The 15737-nt window shown below is 35.8% G+C and overlaps 1 protein-coding gene across 6 annotated transcripts; it reads right to left on the reverse strand.

Annotated features, from left to right (window-relative positions):
• Positions 1–403: 403 nt before the first annotated feature.
• On the reverse strand, positions 404–15140 carry mtmr14 (myotubularin related protein 14). 6 transcript variants are annotated; one of them, XM_058779093.1, is made up of 20 exons: positions 15115–15140; positions 13807–14089; positions 12163–12311; positions 10900–11008; positions 10405–10480; positions 8735–8795; positions 8410–8532; positions 7736–7809; positions 7543–7613; positions 7360–7434; positions 6816–6882; positions 6629–6714; positions 6398–6474; positions 5687–5723; positions 5447–5517; positions 4128–4186; positions 3703–3835; positions 3235–3441; positions 2842–3000; positions 404–2058 (listed from the first exon to the last, which is right to left on the reverse strand). In XM_058779093.1, exons 2-20 carry the CDS (start codon positions 13891–13893, stop codon positions 1878–1880), a joined length of 1902 nt encoding a protein of 633 aa, XP_058635076.1. In that variant the 5' UTR covers positions 13894–14089; positions 15115–15140; the 3' UTR covers positions 404–1877. The 6 variants fall into 6 exon arrangements, with proteins under 6 accessions (XP_058635076.1, XP_058635077.1, XP_058635075.1 ...); XM_058779094.1 differs by lacking the exon at positions 15115–15140 and adding an exon at positions 14890–14983; XM_058779092.1 differs by lacking the exon at positions 15115–15140 and adding an exon at positions 14253–14667.
• Positions 15141–15737: the final 597 nt, after the last annotated feature.

The following is a 15737-nucleotide window of genomic DNA, read 5'->3' on the forward strand; positions in this document are numbered from 1 at the left end:
AAAAAAAAAAAAAGTACAATATTTTGAGATAGCAATTTTCAAAGTTGATAAACTAAAAGTGTAGAGGCATGATGCGAATTACAAAGTTTGGGTCTTCCTTCAATTTGACAACCTCCAAGTAACAACCAACAGTTTCACCCCACTAGATTTTCTGTTACAAACTACCCCTTATAAGGGGTTTATGAGATCTTCATTAAATTTGGCTCAGACTATTGGCCCATGACCATTTAGGCTTTTTGTTTTAACTGTTCTCACAGAACACATTAACAATTTCATGGCAAGATGTCCGAAAGCATGTAAAGCAGTGCTTTGGGATACTGACATGAAACTTTGCATGTAACCGTACCCTGCAATTATCAACTTGGTAACAGTGCCACCTACTGTATAAACGAGTTATAGGCAGTTGTATTGTAAGGATGTTTAATTATATCTTTCAACCACTTTTGTAAAATAATCACCAGGATGTTACAACCTATTAAATGTACTTGCAACAGATCTGCGACTGTTGTGCTTGACTCTGTAATTCATTCCAAAAATCACACATGATTTGACAAGGAGTTTGAATAGTCAACCATTTAAGTCTGAATTTTGGCCAACACCAGAAGCTGCTACAGTACACAAGGATGTTGTTTCTGTCATAAACGACAAAAACAAAACAAAAAAAGAGAAACAGATACATATCGAGGCATGGTTTTAAATCTAAAAGCAAGATAATACAGCTGTGCATGAAAACAGAATTGTATCTCCATAAGAACAAAAGGCACAATAAAAGGCCCTGAGGTAAAGAGGCCACCATGGTTTTATGTCCAAAATACTACAAATTCCGTGTATTCAATCCTTGAATTCAAGTGCAATCTTACAGCCATTCATCAATATCTACTGCCAAGGCAAATCAGTTATTTTGAGGCATTTACTCCAAATCATTCACAAGAAAAAAAGTTTTGCCTAACAATAATGACTTAAGAAAAAGTGAGTGCAGGACATGAACTGCTGCTCTGTATAGATTAGCTCTGATTAAATTAATCTTTACAATTTTCTGTACTTGAATGATACAGTTTAAAAATAATCAAGAGACAACAAAAATGAATTAAATTCATAACACACATTAAATAATTCAAAAAGGTGTTAATTAAAAGAACAATGATATTGTCTTACATTACCACTGCCCAAACTGTGGCCATTTCTAAAACTACCACTAAACAACTGACTGTCTTTAGGCTTGGTTCAAATCCTGAAGGTCTAAAAAGCAGTCAATAATTACTAGAATTTCAAGAGAAATGTCTTTTAAGTGTACAAGTCAGCAACTAAAATAAAACAAGCCATTAAAATAAGTGAATAAATCATTTTTTCCTCAATTACAATTACCTTTTTGTCCCAAGAAGTATAATTTTAAGCATGTTTCATTTTTGAGATGAGATAATTTTCCCTTTTCTGCCCCTCTCTATTTTTCCCTATTACAGTACAAATGTGCAACATGCAAAAAAGTAAGATGATAAACAGCTAAAATTAAAATCTAAATTAGAAAACAAATGGACGTCCTGTATTATTTGGTCTGTAGAGAACAAAAAGAAAAAACAGTCAGTTTAATGTAGCCCTGTATTTAGATTTGGCACTTTTCCTTTCTGCAGATCGAGGATTGCACTGGAATAAGTGAGAGCAGAGAATAAGGGTGAGAAAAGAGGAACTGCTGGAGGCTAAGAGATGGAAGAGGGGATGAACACTGTACAGTTTCACCAATAAATTAGGTACTCCTGTTGCGATAGACATGGTGCCACATCAAGATGTGGAGGAGAAAAAATAAAAATAAAAAAAGATGACATGAAAAGTCCTGAGGGTGTGTAAGTTGAGTGAAATTTATGGGCACAACAATGGAAGGCTCAGATAATGGCATTAGTGCCACGAAGGCCGACCCCACGGGCAAACTGCTCCAGCAGGCCTGAGATGGCACCGGAAGGGCTTGGAGCCGATGACTTGAGTCCCACTGTAGAGCTGTAGGCTGCAAGGAACAGCTCCCTCACTGCCTCCAACCTCACTTGCCTTTCAGGTACAAATGTGCACCTACAAAGAAAAGAGAAAAAAAGACATTGAAAAATGCATTTATCATCTAAGACTGATGATAAACAGGGCAACTTTTTTTTAACAATGGCACTTTTCCATTTAGAATGAGTAACAAATTTCAAACTGAATACTTCAGATTGGTTGTGGGCCCTGTGTCTCACCTGGTTGTCCGTTTACGGCAACATTTCCCAAAGTTGCCCGGCAACATTGCTAAAAAAGTTGCCCAGTGTATCATCAGCCATTCTCTCCCTTCACTTAAATCACCAATTTTTTTTGTGCCTTCCTCAAACACAATATATATTAGAATAAAAAAATTCTTCACATACAGTATCTTTAGACTTAACCACATCATACATTTTAAAAAGTAATATTTCAAAAAAATCATAATATTATAATAAAAAAGTTGTAAAGAAAGTAAAACTCAAATTAAATGGTGAGCACTGGTTTTTGGAATGTCTGGTTCTTTCTCTGGAATAAATACAGTTTTCTACAAAATGACTGACATGTGTGAATACTAATAATAATAGCATGGCGCTGATGTGCCAAAAGAACAATAATTGTTTTGGTCTCTTAGTTTTTGGATTTAACAAAATTCTTCACGTTGCAATGATGAAGCTGCTGCCTATTCCTGTGAATGCAAGCCTATTCCTATTGTGATAATCATGACTAATCATGTAAAAACAATATTACTCATTCCGTCTCAGTTTTATTGTCAAATTAAAAGAATACAACAAGAATACAGAGAATGAGTTCAGGTGTGGTTGGAGTGCATATGAGACTCACATTCGTCCGCTGGGACCCTCATCCTGGAAGCTGAATGGAAGAGGAGACTCTGAGGGCACTGGGGGAAGATCATGGATGCTCCCACATCCTGATACAATTTGCCAACTGCCATAATCTGTGGACAGCGAGGAGCCTGACCGAGCATATTCCACCACTGGCCTGAGATTCAGAAAGAGACACAAAATATTAAAAAGATGAATAGAGACCAATTGGGTTGGTCCAATATCAAAATTTAGGCTTTGGTATAATAGCAAGCTCTGGTTCATCTGTATTGAAAATTATTTGTGAAGTGTGCATTTATTGACCCAAGTATTTCGTATCATGCACACTACACAAACATGATCAATAAACAAACACAAAATCACTACAAAATAAAACTTTGAAAGTACTCACCTCCTTCCTGGTACAGCTAACGGGGTGCTTCCTGTCCGTGTAACATTTTGATCTGAGTGGTTGGATGAGGAAGAGCTTGAAGACTTAAAGGACCCCAGAGGACTGGCCTCAGTCATTACATTAGGTGTTCGCTCCTCTGAGGTCATCGTTCGGTTCCAATGCACAGAATGAGAAGACAATGGCATGCCTTTCCTCCTGTGATAAACACTAAATAACGTCAACATCTTTTAAAACAGCAACTGTGAAGTCAAAAAAAATTATTCACATGAAAATGGGAACAAGAAACTGAAAATAATGACATGGCCACTTTCAGGTCTTAAGACTGGCCAGTGTGCACAAGATCTACGTGTAAGCACAGTCTCCATCTGGCTACCTGACTGATTCTGCCAGTAACACAGGTGCAAGTGCATTCATACTAATAAAGTGCAATTAAAGGTGCTTATTTACTTTTCATTTTGTAAGCCTTACCCATTAGAAGCCTGTGGTCCAGTGGTAATCAGGTCTGTAGCTTCTGCTTGTAGACTGGAGGGAGCAGATGTATCTTCTGTGATGAGAGAGAAATCACTACTCAAACTTGTCACACTACCCCGATCTCTGGGCTCTAAGAGGAAGAAAGGATGAAAGAAAGAGAAAGAAAGAAAAAGGAAGAAAGAAAGACCATAAAAGAGTAAGGCATGTAAAATCTGTTTAAAAATTCTAACTTCCTGCAGGGCAACCACAAACAGATGGATCACATCCAGTTGGTTTTGTAGAACTTGTAAGATCTTACAATCATTAGCATAAAGGTTTGTGAATCTGCTGCTTGACTACTGTAGTCAGAATAATCACTGAATCACTCATTTAAGTGAAAGTCAGTTCTGAAAAATGGCAGAAATTTAGAAAATAAAACGTACTTAACTGGCAGAGGTCATCGACTGTGAAGTCAGCATCTTTGAATTGAGAATTTTTTCTTCTGTTACAGTAAAACAAAAAAAACAGACATCCATACAGTCACAGGCTGCAAATATTCCGGGTCATTGAGAAATATAGCAGAACAGAATACATGTCACCAAATTTAGCATGAAACCATCACAGAACCTATGAAGATGTTGAACTTACAGCCTGCCCTATTTTAATTTAAAAAAATAAATTTAAATTAATTAATTGGAATTGGTTTCTGTTAAACGATTTGATGGATCAAAACTTTGTGTTTGACTCTAGATAATGCATACAAAATTTCACACCAATCATCTAACTGATCTGTGAGGAATTTGATTTTAATTTATCTAATCTAAAATGGTAAAAAAACGATCACAGAAAACCATACAGCTATTTTATTTGGAGGTACAGACAGATAGAGAGGAACAATAAGCCCTTTATCAACATCAAGTTGGTGAAAATCTCACACATATGAAATTTTGTAAAAACTGGATATTTTGTTCATATGTTTTAGATGTTTGGGGTTATTAGGCCATGCTTGTAATGACTGATGTTCCTGTAGAAGTCCCACCGAATTCAAAGTTCAACATGTATTTGATCATTATTGACCTATGGACACCAAATAATCTTCTTGCAGTTTTTTTTTAAACATTGGCAAAAATCCAAGGACTAGTTTGTGAAAATGAACTGATTGCCCCAGGAAACATTTCTGTCAAAGCAAAGTTGTTTGGGGTGAGACGTCTAAAACTAGAAACAGTTGGCAAAAGTACTTTATGAAATCTTTAATAGTTTTTTAAAAGGTTAAAAAAAACTAAATAAAATACAGAGAATTTAATGCAAAATTAAAAATGTCTGCAGGTTATTTTGGCCAAAATAGGAACACTGGGCATCATTTGCTTCCGTATACAGCAAGAAATAAGAAGAGATCAGTCTTATAATTTTAGATAAAACTAGTAAGTTATGAGAAAAAGCTCATATTACTTCATATTTCTTAACCTTCTCCAACCCTTTATGCTTACACACGTCAAAATCGAGGTGAGAACTGACCTGTGCTAAAATGATTGATTATTGCACCATTTATTAAAAATAAATAAATCACACCCTCAAAAACAACCACATATGGCTGTACCAAAACAGGAAAGGCCGATGTCTACCAGCAATTTAAACACACAGAAAAAGAACAGGACAGAAAGAAGTTTAAAAGCATAAAAGCTATCAAATTATTCTGTTCTATACATAATCATGAAACACAAAGATGATTCTTGTATTTAAAATCTAAAGTCAGATAGCTTACCTTTGTTTTTTTATGACTGAAAATGTGTCACAAACAATATGCTTCAGAAAATTGAAGCAGAAAAAGAAAATCTAGGAAAGAGAATATCAAAAATCAAATTGATTTTATATAACTGACATATGAACAATCTGTCTGGGAGGTGCACACTAAACAATAATAAAACAACCGAAATCACATTAATTGTTCTCCATTCAAAACTAACATATTCTTTGCATTGGTATTAAATTTGTGAAGTCTCACCTCCTCCCCCTTAGAGAGCCGATCAGGCAGCATATGACTATAGAAAAGAATTTGAATTAGAATTAGAATATTCTTTTTTTTGTTGTTGAATATCTAATGATGGCAGATCAAACATCACTTTTTCTGCAGACATATTTTTCTTTTTTCGCCCTTCAGACTACCTTTAGCAAACATATGTATATTTATGTTGTAGAATAAAATCTGAAAGACTCAAGTAATGTTAACAAGATATGTTTTGTGCTTATCGCTAATAACTCAAAAACTGCTTAAAAAAAATCTTAGAAATTAATCAAGGGGCTCAAATCAATCAAAATCAATCTAAAGTTATAATGTCGTTTACAAATTCCCATGGCACACTGCAGGTTGCACACTTCTTGGGCTTCATGTGCCAGTCAAATAAGCGCCAAGAGATCAATGAGAATGTTCATGAATGCCTCTCTTTAGGTACATCAGAACTCCTTGCAGAGTTAATTGTGTGCATTCAATAATCGTAGAGACAATGTGTACATGCATAAAATGAGTTAAGTTCAGTAAATTAGTAATGTTACCTTTAAAATGTTACCATTTGTGCTTTATTATATATATATATTTTTTTTTTTTTTAATATCTGCCATATCATGAAAATATTTATCATCTTATTGTCATGTGCCAAACTTTTAATATTGGTACATTCCTAGACATTAATGTGTAAATGAAACAAATGAGACTAACCCAAAAAGAAACCAGTCATATGCGATAGTCAGGTAAAGGATCTCAGACGGCTCCAGACTGGCATGAATGGCACCGTCCTATAAAAATTAAAAATGAAGTCAACACAAAGAAAGGCAAAGAAAGGAAAGGGAGAGGGAGAGGGAGAAGAAATGAGGATATTTAGCAAGGTGGAGTGAATAAAGGTACAAAATGAGGACATATGTAATGAGAGACAGAGGAATTAATACTTGCCGCCCACAAAGAAAGTCTGAGCAGAGATACAAAGAGAGGTGTCCTGTCCCAGCCTGATATACAGTGCACCAGTAAACCGTTCTCATCTGCAGGCCACAACACTTCAAAAAGTTATCCAAAACTACACAGACAAGTGAAATATGTTCTACAGTTTGGTTCAGACGTGTGTGAAAGTGCAGTCATTTACCATCAGAGTTGATGATGTGTAGAAGCAATTTCAGATAGTTCTGAGTCTGCTGAACCAGGTCCCATGACTGAAAAAGATGAAGACAACAATGACCAAATTCAAAATCATAAATGTACATACACATAATTTAAGTCTGTGGATCAGTGCATCCAGCATTTTTAATTAACCTTTGTCAGAACCATCAAGCTACATTGTTCATTGTGTCTACTAATGAACAGTGATGATTACCTTTCATATTATTTTTCAATTAAATTGAAGACACCCAAAAGCTACTGGTCAATGTAATACTCTCACTCCAAGAACACATCAGTAAGGTTAGTGCCTTGACATTAATTACTTAACTTTTTGACAAAAATGCTACAAATCTAATCTCAAATTATCTAAAAAGATGGAGACATTTTGCATGTAGAGTAGTCTGTTTCAACACATTTTTTAAAATGTGAAGCCAATCAGAGTTTAGATCCTGATTGTCCCATTTCCTTAAACCCAATCAATTCCTGTCCATCTAAAAGACAGTCAAGAAAATGTATGAGCGACTGAGTACCTGATATTCACTCCAGTTGATGTTGAGGTTTTTTGTAAAGCAAGCAGGGATTGTCAGAGGAGCATCCACAAAGTCCTATACACACACAACCAAAAGTGATGGTCAGCGAAAGAACAACTGTACTTACTGAAACAGCTTCTGCTGAACTTCTAATAAAGACATTTTTTCTGTTTGTGTATGGACCTGATTCCAGTTGAAGACAAGCCCTTCTGCTGTGTAATCTCTGTCTTTATATTCCCTGAAGAATTCACATCCTGAAAACAAGCGCATAAAACAACTAATATTACAGCTACAGTGTAATGATTATTGCCATTGAGTAAGTAGAACAGAAGAGAAATTATTTTTAAAATGTTATCAGCATGAAGAAGATCTATACCTGGATAAGGCACAGAGAGTAAGGTGAAGTCAGCATAGCGTTGGGCCTTGTCCACCTTTTCTGAGGAAGTCACACTGAAGACAAACACATAATTGTAAAGAGAGTAAGAGATCATCAAGACAGGGAGAGAAATTATCATCTCACTACTACAAAGTTGTCCAGAATATGAGAGCCGGCCATTGTTGTTAAACTTTAAAGACTTCCCTGAGTAAGCGCACATGTATGCACATCAACAAATGGAGCCAAAAAGAGAAAGGTGCACATCAAATTTGTGGTAGAAGTTATATTTTATGAGAAGTGTCCCTTAGTCTCATTCATATACAAGAAAATAAAGGACAATAACATGGCACTATGTTCAGAGGCAAGAATGTGTGTTCCTATAGAACATTTTTCATTTTACAAGTTAAACAATTAGATTGTGCTTTTGTTTTTCTGTATTATCTATAATTTATTTATTGTTCTAATGCGAGTAAACAAGCATGCTTATTTTTGTATCTTTATATCTAACCTTTTAGGCACACAACAGAAATTTAGAATAAAAAATAAAGACTCTCTGGTCTTGGATCCTGATAATGGCTCTGGATTTGAGTCTGAAAGACTAAAATTCAGAGAATGGCGCATCATGTAATTTTTAACAAAGGCATTCTAACATGAATGTAACAAAGTTCACTCACTTGAGGCCAAACTTGACCTTCTTATTCTCTACCATGAGGTCACAGATGTAGCGTACAGACAAATACTTCAACAGCTTAATGTCAGAGCCCCTAACCTTATCAAACAACTGTGAATCATTATTCCTGTAGAGTGACAAAGAAAGACCAAAATAAGATGATTAGAAGATAAATATTTTCTTACAAAATGCACACAAAATCAGTTCTGTCACAATTCACAGGAGCATGCCAGAACCATTGTTAAACTACTGATCTATGTCTATAACTGTCTATATAATTAAAACATTTGGCTCCTTGTAAGATTGTGTTCCTTGCCAGCTTATCTTACCGAACTGCACAGTCATCCTCCAGAACCTCTTCAGCATCACCAAAGGTGTCATCTGAACCCCCTGCAATAGTTTGAGATTAAACCTAATGCAATCCAAAAAGTAACGTCCACAGCTACATCTACACTGCCCCACAGTTTAAGCTCTCTTAGTGAAGGACTGTAGCTTGAGAAGTTCAGACCATGTTAGAAATGTTACAATAATCTCTTCATGGTATTAATCAATGGATGTAGCTTAACCAATTAACAATACAATCTGAAATTCTATCTTGTAATTCAGGGGTGTCCAATCCTGCTCCTGGAGGGCCACCATCCTGCAGATTTTAGCTCAATCCCTAATTTAATACACCTGAACCAGCTATTTAAAGTCTTTAAGCTTAAGAAACTATCAGACAGGTGTGTTGTGGGAAGTTGGAGCTAAACTTTGTAGGATGCTGGCCCTTCACAAGCAAGATTGGACACCCTTGTTCTAATGTGTAGAGTCTTTATCTTTGTCATATTTTCACAGTTCAGTTGAAGTGACTGTGCCTTTACATGATATTTATTTGGGTTTTGCTGTCAAAGACAGATATTTGAGGTCTGTGACAAAAAACCCAGACCACAGCCAAGCAGGTGTTTGAGCTGGCTCAGTGACTAGATCTGAGCCTGTGTCACAAACACTGCAATATTTTCAAGCATGTTTGATATTATCATTTCAAAATCCTGAAGTGTGATCGCTAGCCAATCGAGATAATAAAGGAGGAGGAGGAACACAATATGACTAGTCTTGTGTGAATTTATATGAGAAAATAGATTTTTGTCATTGGCCATGGATGTATTTTGGCCTTAGGGCTCTTAAAGGGATACTCCACCCCAAAATGAAAATTTTGTCATTAATCACTTACCCCATGTCGTTCCAAACCCGTAAAAGCTTTGTTTGTCTTCGGAACACAATTTAAGATATTTTAGATAAAAACTGGGAGGCTTGTGACTGTCCCATTGACTGCATAGTAAATTGCACTGTCAAAGTCCATAAAAGTATGAAAAACGACGCAAGCACGCCTCAGATGACGCATGATGTAAACACCGTGACCTACTCACGTCGAGGCCAGCGGCATGGGGGTAAGTGATTAATGACAAAATTTTCATTTTGGGGTGGGGTATCCCTTTAAGGCTTACATAAGTCCACAAACCCATAACTCTGTCCTGTTCACCAGTGGTAGACCACAAATAGCCTACTGACATATGAATAACAAACTTAAATCGGTGTAAATAGTGAGTTAGGCTAGGACTTCTATGACAGGAGATGGGTGGGGGGAGGTTATGCTCCACCATAAGCAATTGTCCTCATTTATATTTTGCCATATGGGTGCAGGTTAGGTAATAATTCCAGTAAGCAAAAAAGACAAATACACCAACATTTTCACTCTATTTGTAGAGAAAACCATATCTGATCTCCCAAGAACCATAAGCAGTTTTTATTTGATCAACTTTAGACTGCAACGTTCAAGAGAGATTCAAACTTGTAAAGAGTAAATTTTTTCTATTATTAGGGAAATGTCTTTGGCAGTTGCACCACATCTCGTGGTATTTTCATCATCTTGCAGTATGCTGTGGCAAGTTAATATTTGTCAATTTTTGACACATCATTTTGATGCTGATATAGCTTGTAGCAGCTAACTGTGAGTGTGTACCTGAAAAAATGTAGTTGTATCCAGTGCGTCCATAAAGTTCGCCCCAACCTGCTAGTGTGGATGATCGACACACATGCTACAATAAAGGAGAAAAAAACAGCTTAAGGTCACTAGAACAAAAACAGAAACACAGGCCCCTGTTAAAGCTAACTACAGAGGAGTCTGGAAGCTTGTTAGTAGCTCCTAGTAAATTATACCAACCTTCAAAGTTAAAGGCTGATAGTCCAGAACTCAACACTTCAGTACTAAAGATCCCGACAGCCAGATTTCACAAGAAAAAATTAAATCTGTTATTGACACTATGATTTGTCTACTATCAGTATATCCAAATGTCTAACAGGGGCATGTCCTACAACTATAACACAGCGGTCTATTACAAAAAATAAATAAATAAAACAGCAACAGAAATCATCTGGTGGTCCAAAAATCTACTATGCCATACTAGGCCAATTGTGCACTGAAAATTTTCCCATTTAATTATGGCAAGATAGCTACCTTTCCATTGTAGAGGATGACTGGACAGACAAATCTCCCTCTACAGCGAGCCATCTTACTGCGGTTCACCAGATCCTGCAACCTACTGATCTGCACTGTACTCTCAAAGCTGAACAAAGATGAAGGAAAAAAACAAATTTTAATTTTTTTTTTTACACTACACTGGTGACAGAGCAATATATCATTATACAAACAGCCAAGAACTTTGCCCACATGGCCATTTAACAGAAGTAGTCATAAGAAAAAAAACAGGTACAATGTCAACATTATAACAAAATGTATATCTTCAGATTTCATTCACAGATGTAGTTACAAAACCACGCAGTCTTCCCACAATGTTCTTAACTGCAGACGTGGCAATGTAGTTATGTAGATTAACATTTCTATACCAGTAATTAAAAGGTAATTGCAATGTAGTGAGTGATTAATCAAAGTATGTAGGCTACTTGTGTTTGAGTTACTACAAGTTCCATGTCTTTGTTTTAACATTTGATTGAAAACTACTATAATGGAACTGTATAATCTCAGATGCAAGATCCTGGTTTATTGCTAACCTAACTTTTATTTATCACTCAAGAAAGCCCCAAATTCATCACATTTAATGTTGACAATAATTTCCAAATGGTATCTGGGTGATAGTTCAAAGAATTGTCAGAATTCAATGGTTGTTTTGGTTCTTTGAGACCAGAGCTGCTCTGATTGCATTATTTAAAATTATTTAAATCATAAATCAATTTTTATAATTACAACAAACCACAGGAAATAACATTTTTATTTTTATATTTTTAATTTTGTGAGAGAATATTGAAACTTGTCATGCATAAGTAGTGGCACAGGGTGGCGCACATACCATTTAAATGAAAACATGAACTCGTTGATGTAATTTAATCAGTCTGCTATTTTTTCCATTAGTTACTCTTGCTTGGAGGCTTCTATAAAAATGTAGTTGATATGTGGTGTGTTTCAACACTTACACATTTACTAGAGCATGAATTGAAAATTACTACATCAAAAATCAAATTATACGACTTTTGGTAAGGCATATGTCATTGGCAGTGCAGCAATATAGGAATTAAACCACATTGATGTTCTTCTTTTACTATAAAAATCATGGTATCTTTCAAGAATCTCTTTTCAGAGAAATAAGGCAAAACATAAATATAAAATGCTTCTTCCCATTTACTTTTTCCCAACATAACTAACAACCAATCTGTCTACTACTGTGTCTCTTCAGTAGACTAAAAGAGGCAGCAATGTTTTTACCTCTCTTTATTGCTTTCTGAAGATTCATATTCCAGAAACACAATCTTCCGTGGGTAGTGACCACATACGTCTCCATTGGTGTTGTGGATGATACTGTACTTGTAGTCCCGGTCAAACAGCTCCAAATAGCGCTTCTCTATTCTCTCTACCTAAAAATACATATAAAATGCACACATAATACATAAATAACATTTTAAAATCTTTTTAAGGCCCTTTCACAAAGCAAAACATTATCACATTCACAAGGTTATCAAAAGAACAAGATCAACCCTCTAATTTCAACAACAAACAGAAAAGATATGACTCCTAACTAAAGTAATTAACTTTTTTGGATGTTGAAATATAATCATCATCAGATCAGCAGCAAAAAAAAAAAAAAACTGGCAGTTTTGTTTGTTTTTATTTTATTTTTATTCTTTTGGTAAATAAAATGATATAGAGTCCTCTTTTGTACTTTTGTTTGTATTGTATATTTGCATTTTCTTATATCATCACCCATTTACAATCATTTATCTGTTAACACCATTGTGATGCATTCACACTGATTTTGACCATATTCTTATCTCTGCGTGTTTAAGTGTTCAAATCAGTTTAACTGTACAACCAGTTTAACAACCACTGCCTGTGAAATCTGAGAATGGTTATGTCATTTTGACAGAATCTGCATTATTTCCCTGGAATATATATTCATCATCTCGGAACATACGTAGGTCTGAGTCAACACCTAATGTTAACCACAACACTGAGCCATGGTGCTCATGCAAACAATGCAAGTTCGAACCTGAAAATCAGACTGTTTTACTATGTCTGATCTACACCATAACTTCTGTATGGCCGTTTACATCTATAGTTCTGCATCAGTGTGCTTGTGCCATTCTGCAAGTACATTCTGCATCCTCAATGAATGGCCTTTTAGTTACTATGGCCAATCACAATTGTGGTCCATATAGACAGGACATACAGTTTTGAAGAGGTGCACTTTAGGTTACAGAGAAGTATAAATCAGTCTTTATGGTTGTGGGTTAGTTTTAACTACTATGATGATGCATCAGAATACCAGCATCATCTCGAATCTTTTTTTCCTCTCAATGAAATTAGCATAAAAGGTTAATTAAAAAAATAATTTTAAAAAAGTATAATAAAAAAGAAAATATCTAACATGTATTATTTTTTTCTTTCTCTGCTTAATCTGTGACTTTGGAAAGAAAAGACTTGTGACTCATGAAATCAATTTCCCTTTGGAAGTTCCTTAAAGTCATGTGAGCTGCTTCCAGCAGCAGTTAAGAAAAATGCTTAATTATGAAAACTTTATTATGTAACTATATTAAGTAACTACATTAAATGATATTAATTTTTACTTGTATCACAGCATGGCATTTTCAAAGTCATTAATGAATTAATTTATTATTATTATCATTAATTTATTAATTATTCATTTGACAACTGCATGAACTTTTTTTTTTTTTTTTCAAAATCAAATTAAACCAAACCATCATGAATACAAAGACTACGTTGATATGAATTTGGCACGTGTTTTAAACTACACTTTGTTTCTACTTTATCACCTTTTATACGTCATTGACCTATTTAACACTTGCTTTGAATTATGTGAAGGGACTGTCTGATGTTTGTTTTCAGTCTTACCGACGGGGTGACCTCCTTAGCTCTGTACTGACTCTTTGAGAACACATAGATCAGATCGGTTATCTCCTCACTCCGGCTAGCCATCATCGAGCCGTCACCCGCCTTTTGCTCGATCCGAACCCGCCCTTCACTAAATAGCGCAGCTCCCTGGGGACGAGAGGATCCTCCAGGCCATCCCTTCAGGGCAATCTTCTTCCTCACTGCCCGCTTTAAGGCGCCGGGGCCGGAGCGGGTGGCGCGTCCCGAGTTCAGGGTCCTGGCGGGATGATTACCCTCCACAGTACTGGTGATCAAAATAGCCCGTTACCGACGGTACTAGACGTCACGAGAAAGACTTCAAGACTTCTCACCGCTATTATTTCTCCAATCAGCAAAAAGAAACAGTTCTGTAATTCATTTATAACAAAAGCCCCGTTTCGGTGTGTCTTTTCTTTCCCAGCACTCACGTCAAAACACCGCATCCCACAAAATCTCAACACCCGGCCACCAATCGCAGGAAATCCGCACGACTTTTTATCCTCGAGTCTTCACACGCTTTTTATCCTAGAGCTTTATAATCGACTTGATTTCGATCTGGAGACAAAACATTCAGTGTTGCTTACAACGCCAAAACGGTCGGCTATGTGGAAAGGGATACAATAGAGCAGTTTGTTATGTTGCAATGAAATCTATCCGTGTTGGATATAGCTAAGGAACTTTAACCAGGGCCAGTAGTAAACAGGAAACTGAAGTGATCATGTGATCAATACTTCCTGAAAGGTGACGTCAAGCTGCGTTGTCTGCCATTTCATCTGAGAGCTTATTGGTATTGGTAGAGCGTATTTGCCCAAAGGTTTAAATTAGTATTAGATTCAGCAATTGATGAAAATAAATCTGGATTCATTAGGTTAATTAGAAACAGGCATATATTTAATACTATATAACGTTAGATTTAGTTTTTATCTTATTGTACGGTGGCCGAGAGAGCTCAACGCGCTGCAAATAGAAGAAAACAGCTGCAAATTAAGAAAACAACTTCATCAATTTGACAACACACAATGTTCATAACACAAACAAATAAAGAAACGCACTCCAAATACTCACAGCACAACCAAACAAAGAAACGCGCTGCAAATAAAAATCTTTATTCGGTTGTGTTGTGAGCATTTGCACCACCTGCTGTCAAACTGATGAAGATGTTTTCTTGATTTACTGGTGCTTTTCCTATTTGCATGTTTTCTGAAGTTGCAGCGCACTGAGCTCTCTCGGCCACCATGTTTATTGCCTATTTTTACCCTTTTATATAGATAAGGGTTCCTCAAATCTTACCCTGGAGGTCTAATCCACTGCAGAGTTTAGCTCCAACCCTGATCAAACTCACCTGTCTGTGATTTTCTAATGATCCTGAAGACATTGATTAGCATGTTCAGGTGTGTTTGATTAGGGTTACAGCTAAACTCTGCAGGAAAGTGGATCTCGAGGTCCAGATTTGAGGAGCCCTGATATAGATGGATATAGATAGACAGACAGACGGATAGATAGGTAGATCTGGGACCTATCCTTGTAATGCCATGAAAACTATGCAGGTAGAAGTAGCTCTGTAACATTAATTAATGGTACCACCTAGATTTTTTTTGGAAGAGATGTTTTTATTGTTACTCGGGCATTCTTTCGTTTTATTAAATTAGAAGGAATTGAAGCTTGAAGCATTGAAGCATTTTGATAAGTCACTTGACTGATGATAAACTCTTTTTTTTAACTAAATTGTTTTGTGGTTTTCTTTCACTATATGTATTTATGTAAATGTATGTTTTTATCATTTTTATTTTTAAACCCTTGGTTGTTATAGTATGTAATTGTCATTTAAGTGTTCAAAAAATAAAGTCTTACAGTCACTAATTTTATCCCTTAAAATTTCATCTTTGATAATTAATATTAATCATATTTTAAAA

Source organism: Onychostoma macrolepis, chromosome 06 (assembly GCF_012432095.1).
Source record: "Onychostoma macrolepis isolate SWU-2019 chromosome 06, ASM1243209v1, whole genome shotgun sequence".
Classification (NCBI taxonomy): domain Eukaryota; kingdom Metazoa; phylum Chordata; class Actinopteri; order Cypriniformes; family Cyprinidae; genus Onychostoma; species Onychostoma macrolepis.

Bases quoted from the DNA above. Each gene is read 5' to 3' on its own strand.
- mtmr14 (XM_058779093.1), bottom strand. From the start codon at position 13,893: ATGATGGCTAGCCGGAGTGAGGAGATAACCGATCTGATCTATGTGTTC. The intron at 12,312-13,806 runs GTAAGACTGAAA...ATGTATTTTTAG, and splicing joins CTAAGGAGGTCACCCCGTCG to GTAGAGAGAATAGAGAAGCG. The intron at 5,518-5,686 runs GTGAGACTTCAC...TCTCTTTCCTAG, and splicing joins GGCTCTCTAAGGGGGAGGAG to ATTTTCTTTTTCTGCTTCAA.